This window comes from Prenolepis imparis, unplaced genomic scaffold (assembly GCF_030444845.1).
Source record: "Prenolepis imparis isolate NDT839.2.m4 unplaced genomic scaffold, iyPreImpa1.0 SCAF_6, whole genome shotgun sequence".
Taxonomy (NCBI): domain Eukaryota; kingdom Metazoa; phylum Arthropoda; class Insecta; order Hymenoptera; family Formicidae; genus Prenolepis; species Prenolepis imparis.
Window position 1 is genome coordinate 12749855 of NW_028141164.1, and position 8577 is coordinate 12758431.

At 29.6% G+C, this 8577-nt stretch overlaps 3 protein-coding genes across 5 annotated transcripts; 1 reads left to right on the plus strand and 2 right to left on the minus strand.

Annotated features, from left to right (window-relative positions):
- The first annotated feature begins 236 nt into the window (after window positions 1-236).
- On the plus strand, window positions 237-1838 carry LOC145937130 (guanine nucleotide-binding protein subunit beta-like protein 1). The gene is made up of 4 exons (XM_083040003.1): window positions 237-382; window positions 718-896; window positions 977-1307; window positions 1410-1838. Exons 1-4 carry the CDS (start codon window positions 239-241, stop codon window positions 1713-1715), a joined length of 960 nt encoding a protein of 319 aa, XP_082896129.1. The 5' UTR covers window positions 237-238; the 3' UTR covers window positions 1716-1838.
- Window positions 1839-2041: 203 nt separating this feature from the next.
- On the minus strand, window positions 2042-4223 carry Tyrrs-m (Tyrosine--tRNA ligase, mitochondrial). 3 transcript variants are annotated; one of them, XM_083040000.1, is made up of 3 exons: window positions 3905-4223; window positions 2664-3562; window positions 2042-2457 (listed from the first exon to the last, which is right to left on the minus strand). In XM_083040000.1, exons 1-3 carry the CDS (start codon window positions 4057-4059, stop codon window positions 2108-2110), a joined length of 1404 nt encoding a protein of 467 aa, XP_082896126.1. In that variant the 5' UTR covers window positions 4060-4223; the 3' UTR covers window positions 2042-2107. The 3 variants fall into 3 exon arrangements, with proteins under 3 accessions (XP_082896126.1, XP_082896128.1, XP_082896127.1); XM_083040002.1 differs by having other exon boundaries at window positions 2043-2457; window positions 3939-4064; XM_083040001.1 differs by having other exon boundaries at window positions 2043-2457; window positions 3909-4035.
- A 1437-nt stretch (window positions 4224-5660) lies between these two features.
- Window positions 5661-8382, minus strand: LOC145937011 (uncharacterized). Its single transcript, XM_083039742.1, has 2 exons — window positions 7713-8382; window positions 5661-7235 (listed from the first exon to the last, which is right to left on the minus strand). The coding sequence occupies exons 1-2, from the start codon at window positions 7725-7727 to the stop codon at window positions 5769-5771; spliced, it is 1482 nt and encodes a 493-aa protein (XP_082895868.1). The 5' UTR covers window positions 7728-8382; the 3' UTR covers window positions 5661-5768.
- Between the last annotated feature and the right edge of the window lie 195 nt (window positions 8383-8577).

An 8577-nucleotide genomic window follows, 5' to 3' on the forward strand; every position in this document is an offset into this window, starting at 1 on the left:
ATGAAAATAATCGATTTTATTTCATTTTAATATCAATGATTCATAGAAGTGAATCAGCTTTCAGAATTATTTTGACGTTTCTCTCTTCCCTCTCGCGCTCATGATCGAAACAGCTGATCCAAAATAACCTCTATTTAGCGGCCTCGATGCATTATTACGTTCTCGTCGTTTGTCATTAGATGTATCATAGTCTTTCATATTTTATGATATTTTTTAAGCAAGAGAAATTTTACATAAAATGTCTGCACCTCCGGATCCGGAATTTTTACTACGTGGAAATATGGATGAAAATGTACACAGTTTGTTATTCTGGATAGATTCTGATGTAGAGCATCTTTATGCTGGTGATGGAAAAGGCACAGTTCATATTTGGGATTTAAAAGTAAAAAAAATTTCGCTTTTTAATGTGAATTCTATTTTCCTGACAGTTTTAAAATAATTGAATTTATTTCTAAAATATTTGATTATTAATAATATTTCTAATAATTTGATTAATATTTCTAAAATATTTGAATTTTTATTATAAAATAATTACAATTTATTCATATATACACAGGAAAATATTTTTAATGTAAAATTAATATAATTATATATATTTTAATATAATTTTAATATAATTTTATATATTTAATATAAATTTAAATATCGAATTTAAATATAGAACTGTTGACATTTGTATAAAAGAAGCATTGATTAATTTTTTTTATTATATTGTAGACAAACAGGATAAAAGATCAATTGTCGGATGGAGGCAGTCCCTGTTTTAACTTACACAGAACCAACGAGGCTGATTTAATAGTACAAAGAAGACACGGCGTGGTCGATGTATATAAGGCAAATGAATCCAATTGGGTGTTAAATAAGAGCATTAATTATAAATATTGCAGTTTTTGCAGGCAGGTATATATTAATAAAGCTCTGTGAAAGTTTGTTTGAGATTTATATTAACACTTTTGCTTAAAACTTTGTGTTACAGATCTCAATTGTTGCCTGAGAAGAATGCGATGTTAGTTCCACTTGATTCCTCAGCGGTGGGAATATTATCCCTAAAGACATTTAACATTGAATCGACATTAGATCCATCCAAATTATCTTATAATGACAAATTGGGTACAATAATGGCGATGAAACCATTAGATATAAGCGATTTGATTCTAGTCGCTTACGAGGGTGGACAATTATTGTTATGGGATACGAAAAAGAATGACGTTCTTAGTTCTCTCATCGTGGAACAATATCCGATGACCTTTGACTTTGATGTCTCTTTGATGCAAGGCATTCTTGGTAGTGCATCAGAGAAATTGGAGGTATTTACTAATTTTATACTAACATTTATATCTCTCTATACATGTAAAAAAAGAGGATATCATATAAGTGGATGGATAGATTATATTTAAAAATTTTTTTAGATTTTTAAAATATTGCCAAATCATACGTTATCTCACAAGTCTACGATACTATTGGAACATGTTTCCGGCGTGTCCGTTCTTTCTATAAGACCAGATAAGAAGCTTGTCACAGTTGGCTGCTGGGACGGATGTATCAGATTGTTCTCGTGGAAGAAATTGCAGCCACTCGCAATATTAAGAGAACACAAAGAAAGTATATACGATATTGTGTACTCGCAACGTGAAGTCGAGGCGTACGATACTAAGTGTTTAATGGCAGCCACTGGCAAAGATGGCTGTATATCGATGTGGGATATATATAATTAGAAATTACAAATGTATATATAAATTGCATATTCATGTTAAGCGCAAAGAAAATTTTTTTATACTGTATATAATTATTTTAAGAGTTATCTTTTCTCATAAAAATGCATCTTTCATGGTGATACAAAAGAAAATATTGCATTTTTTAAGGATAATTGTTACATTATTTTTTTAATACTAAAAAAATACTTATTTCTTTTTAATATTAATTTTTTTAAATGATAATTATCAATATATATATTATTATTATTAATTGAATAATATATATATTTATAATTAATAATTTAGATAATTATTAATTATTTTTTTAATGATAAGTATTACATTATTTTTTTTAATACTCAAGTGTTCTATTTATTATACATTTGTACACATATGCATCTTTTGTAACATCATCATTGCCATCGGACTATATGATACATTTTTTTGCCAACTCTAAGTAAGGATAGATTGTTACTTAATATATGGATGCCAGGAACAACCACCTCGTTTAAATTAGTGATTCTTTGATGATTTACATAAAATCCGCCTGCCGTTATGATCCGTTCCGCGTCATGATCAGTCTTGAAGCATTTTGCCTTCTTTGCTAAATCGTATACAGTAAGCCCCGGCTCGGATAAAATATCCACTATAGTTGCGTGTTCAAACACATCTGCCAATTCCGACGCATTCATCCTCACGAAAGACTCGATCGATTGATCATACAAGGCTGCAGACGCTCGCTTCGCAGCCAACAATCCTTCCTCTGTAAGAAAAAAATTTATTAGATAATAAATAATATATTTAATAATAATATATATATATATATATAAAATTATATATACATATTATTTATTATTATTATTATTATTATATTCTTATATATATAATATATATATTAATATATATATTTAATATATAATAATATATTTAATATAATACATTTTTTTATTAAAAAAAAAAAAAAATCACCTCCGTGTACTAAAAGTGTAATTTGCTCCGCCAACAACCTCTGCGCTCTCCTATCTTCCGGACTTTTCATATGAGCATCCACAATCTCGGTGATTTTACTCAAAGGTAAAAATGTGAACAATTTTAAGAACTTTTCGATGTCAGAATCCTTAATCCTAATGAAATATTGGTACAGCTGAAAGCTCGAAGACTTCGTCGGAGACAACCAGACTGCGTTCAAGAGAGATTTTCCAAATTTCTTTCCACCCTCGGCAGTTATGAGCGGCAACGTTATGCCGTAAACCTCCTTTTTTCCGGTCTTCGTGATCAGATCGTATCCGGACATGATATTACCCATCTGATCGCTCCCGCCGATTTGGAAGCGACACTTGTACCTCTTCATCAGCTGATACCAATCGTACGCTTGGAACACCTGATAAGTGAATTCGGTGAAACTCATCCCGGTGTCGGAGTTCAATCGCGATTGGACAGAAGATCTGCCCAGCATTGTACCCATTCTAAAGTACTTTCCAATATTTCTAACGAACTCGATAATGTTCACGTTCGTATACCAATCCAAATTGTTCACTACGATCAGCGGTTTCAGATGCTGCTGCTTGTTCTTCCAGAAATAATTCTCATGATTGTTAAATATGGTCTCTATGTTCTTCGTAATAGACTTCAAGTTCTCTTCTATCAAATATTTTTCCATCTCGACCCGTTCTTTCGTCCTGTGACTGGGATCGCCTATCAAACCGGTAGCTCCTCCTACGAGGGCTATGGCTTGATGCCCTGCTCTTTGCCAATGCAAGAGATTCATCAGGATGAGTAAATTACCGATGTGCAAACTGTCTGCCGTTGGATCAAAGCCAGCATAGACGCATTGTGGTGACTTGTTTAATAAATCTAATATTTTATCCCTGAAAAAAGATGTAATGTATAAATAATATATTTGTAAATATCTCTCGAAATATAAAAAATTACATAAAATTTACATTATAATTTAATATTGCTTTAAATGTATAAATAAATATAAATAATATATAAATAATGTAATAATGTATAAATGTATAAATAATATATTTAATATAAATATAATATAAATAAGATATAAATAATATATATAGATGATATAAATAATATATATAAATATCTCGAGATACAAAAAACGTAATTATATAAAATTGATATTATAATTTAGTATTGTTTTATTGTAATTTATATACATTTTTTTTTAGGAAAGAATTTTAAAATACACTTACGTACTAGTGGTGGGAAATATATCTTCATACATGCCTCTTTCATGAAGCTTCAATATATTCTTGCTACAGTAAAATCTACGCGTTTTGTCAAAATTAACGCGATTGACAGCGGAACATAACCTTAATAAAATACGAGCATTCATTTTGTGATACATTTTTGATACGTTGACGCTGCGATATCGATAATTATCTTCGTATTTAAGAAATCAGATTTTGTTTAACATATCTTGTGTGAAAATATGCGTATCCAAGAATGTTTGTCAAATAATCAATCTTAACCTCAAATAATACACACACGTGCGGCGCGTGCGACAGCTACTCAGTGTTGCCAATTTCAGGTTTCAGGTCGTGGCCGCGAGCTGCGGCGGGTGGTGGGGGGAGAGGCATGGAGACGCGGTCACGTGGCTACGTCACGTGGTTTGGCGGCTGCGCAGAGGTGGGGGTGGGGGCACACCAAACCACGTGACGCAGCCACGTGACGCGGTCACGTGACGAAACGGCGCGCGCATCCCCCCACCATGCCTCTCCACCCGCCACCCGCCGCAGCACGCGGCCGGGACCTGAAATTGGCAACACTGCAGCTACTCCAAATTGTCTCCCTCCTGACCCTCCTCCTCTACCAAGGGTCTGACCTAACTTATAAAATATAAAAGACATGCGTCTATCAATTGTAAGTATCTAAAGTACATCATTTACATTCATTAATTGATTTACGAAACGAATAAAATCAGAAAACAGAATTTTATAATATTAAATACTTTATATATATATATTAAAGATTAAAGAATTAAAAACATGCAATAATAAACACACGTCATATATATGTTTATGTGAATAGAGATGGTTTTCTATTTCGCGTTTATGATATATACGGCGGATGTCCGGTGATATAATGTAAATTGAAAACGATAAAAATTATCCCCTTATAATATATTCAATAAAATAAATCGAAATTTTTTTGATGAAAATCATCTTTTAATGAAAATTTTATTTTATTATAAAGATTTCAAAATCTTTTTGCACTATTTATAGAATATATACAAAAAGAAAAATAGGAAAATAATGTATATATGTAAAATATATAATTACGATAAAAAAATATGAAGATTCTTAAATTATTATTTACATATGTTTTATATCAAGAAAATGTTTTTAATCTTTAATCTCATATATAATTATGTACCAATTATTTTTTTGCAAATTTTTGCTTTTTCGAGAATGATGCATGATGCATATTTTTCTAGAGTAATATCAAATAACAACGCAAGAAAAAAATTGATAATTAAAAAAAGCTTTTAAGCTAATTAAAAATTGAAAAAAAGTTGAAATAGAAATAGATAAATGACAAAAAAAGAAAAACTCGATTACATGTACATTTTCTTTCATGAGATAAACAATTCGATTTTTGTCCACCATGTACAGATTTTTATTTGAGTATCCTTTAATAATGAAGTATTCTGGCAGAGTACTTAAACTTTAAGGTCTTCAAATTCTATCAGAGAGCTCATTGAATTAAAACAATATTTTTTTTATTCCATATGTCTGCTATTAAGTGTTACATATCATGTTTCCTATTTTATTCTTATTTCTACGCTGTAAAAGTGCAAATTGGTACCATAGAATAGAATATAAACATACATTTATGATTAAAAAGGAATAATTATAAGTATATATAAACAAATATTATGCAAATATAAAAATTAATATCATATAATGTAATATAATAATAAAAATTATTACTTTATATAGGCGCTGGATTTGTGTTTTATATAAAAATAAGCTTTTTTTTTGTAAAAATGTTAAATTTACAAAGAAAAAACTATATATCAATAATAGTATTTTAATTTTAATTTCATGATATATTTCAACTTGCATCTACTGGAATTCCAATATGCAATATACTTGATCCCTGCTTCAAATTCACAGTAAGATTCTGAGGCAAGTTTTTGAAATAGTTAACATCTAAATATTCTAGTGGATTCATCGCCAGATTTATCTCCATCAATGGCAGCGCACTTGTCAGAAATAAAGCTTTTAATGAAGTAAACAGATTATCGTTTAAATTCAAATATTTTAAAGATGTGACAGATTCACTCCATCCTTCCGGTAGGAAACTTAATTTGTTCTTCGATAGATCTAATATTTGTAAAAGCGAAAGTTGAGAAAACGCTTTAACATTAATCTCGGCGATCAGATTCCCCGCCAATAACAATTTCGTCAACTTTGGCATTTGCGCGAAAGCGTTCGCAATTAGACTCTTAATAATGTTACAATTAAGAGACAAAATGCTGATTTCACTTGATATCTGCGGTACATCCTCGAACTTGTTGAAACTCAAATCGAGCGATCTCAAAGACTGCAATTTTTCAAATGTATCTGGATGTAAATAATTTATATTATTTATGGACAAGTTCAAATAGACCAATTTGTCAGTGTACTTGAAAGCGTTTGATAAAATAAAATCAATTTTGTTGCCAGAAATGGAAAGATAATGCAGATTTTCTAGGCCAACCATTGCTAGACCATAATTGTACAGTTCTTCTTCTTCAGATGGATGTCGAGAATAATCAAATCGATGAAGTCGATTATATTGATCATACGAATCAGATAAATCGCTCGAATCATTATATTTTATATATTTCAGATTGTTGTTATCCAAGTTTAATGCTAACAAGTTTACTTGTTTCTTATCAAAAGCCAAAGAATTGAGCGAGTTATTGTGGAGGTCAAGAAAGTATAAACTATTTGACAGTAACTTAAAAAAATTATTACTTTTTATGTAGTTGCCGGAAAGATCTAGGATCTTCAATTTTGGGAATGGAGTTTCTTCTTTAGAAGTTTGCAAGTTATTAATATCATTTCCACGAAGAGATAAGATTTCTAAATTAGGATATGCTTCAGAAATATTAACTGTACTTTCTCGATAATAATAATAATAGAAATCAGTATAATTAGTTGCGTTGTCCAGAATAAGAACCTTCAAGTTTTTATGACTCCCAAAGCTGAAGAGTTTTTCCACGTCGATGTTGTTATTAGAAATAAACAATTCAGTTAAATTAGGAAGTTTGTTAAAGGCGCCGTTCTGGATGCTTTGAATGCCAATACTCGTGAGATTTAGACAAGTTATCAGAGGACTACTGATAAAATTCTGACCAATAGAAGTGATCACTGTGTTAGAAAAGTTTAAAGCGATGTCATCCTCGCACTGATGTTCAAACTCATTTACATAATTGGGAAATTCCAAGGAGGTTTGAATATCATTAGCTGTTAATAGCGTAGACCAACAGACGAAAATAATGATCGTAAAAGAAAACTTCATGTTATTGGATCTCTGCAAAAATAAATATATCTATTTATATAATATATAATAAAAATATCTTTTAAAAATATATAGTAAAAAATCGTTTTAAGTATAATATTATTAAACAAAATTATATTAACATTAATTAACATTAATGATAAAAATCTGTATAATTATAATTATGATAAATAGATTATATATATGATATCATGAAAAAAAACATATATATATATAATTATCATATTAATAAAAATTTTGATAATTATTAATATTGATCTCTAGATATTAATCTAATGTATATTAATATTATAATTAAATATATTATATTACATAATCTTTATATTATCCTTATATTAAATTAATTATATATTATAATATTATAATATAATATTTTATAATATAAAAAAAACTGTACAATAATAATTATGCCACAAAAATATAAAAATATATTTTTTCTTAATATAAAATATTGTTATGCCTCTTTTTAAACGCACGATGAGATAATACCTTTAACAGGATCATTCGCCAGCTAAAAAGTTGGGACTTCAGGGGTGCACTTATTGTTAGACTCTCACGCACTTTTCTTAAAATTTTTCAGTTATTTTTATTTAATGTTTCACAATAAAAATATCTAAGTACACATTGAGTACACTTATTTAACTTGACTCATGTGTTTCTTAAAGTCTAAGGGTTTTTTCGACTTATTTTGTTAGCGGCCCTTTCCTTATATGCGTACGATAACGACTGCGATATATATTTCTGAACTATGTTTCTGATTAGTGACTGTCCGGCGCGCGTCTGCGCCGAGGATTCTTTCCAAAATTTTGGGTTATTGTTAGGAAGGGATGCCTGAACCCAAGTCAACGTGCGCGATCAAAGTCTAATTGTAAGTGAAAACAAAGGAGGGGTTTGAAGTCCAAGTTCTTTGCTTGCACTTTTGCGACTTATCGAGTTTCCGCGCATGGTTCGCTGCGTTGACGGGTTTTATGAATAATATCATTTTCATATTTTATGAATAGTATCAATTATATTAAAATTTAGTTATAGACTTTCGGGCTACAACATCATATAAAAAAATTGTTTCATTTATGTTAAATTTTCTCAAAATAATATGAAGATTAAACGTATCATTTTTCATAAAATGTTTTCTCCACAAAAAATGTTCTAATTACTTGATGATTATGGTTGCCCTTGGAATATTATATTTATTCTGTTAGTTATAATAAAGAATTTAAACTAATATAATATCGCTCAGAATTATTTAAAGAATTAAAAACATCTTTCCTCTATGATCGTTCTTTGAATATTGGTTTTATATGTCATGCCAGTTATAACAAAGAATTTAAACCAATATAATATATCGCTCAGAATT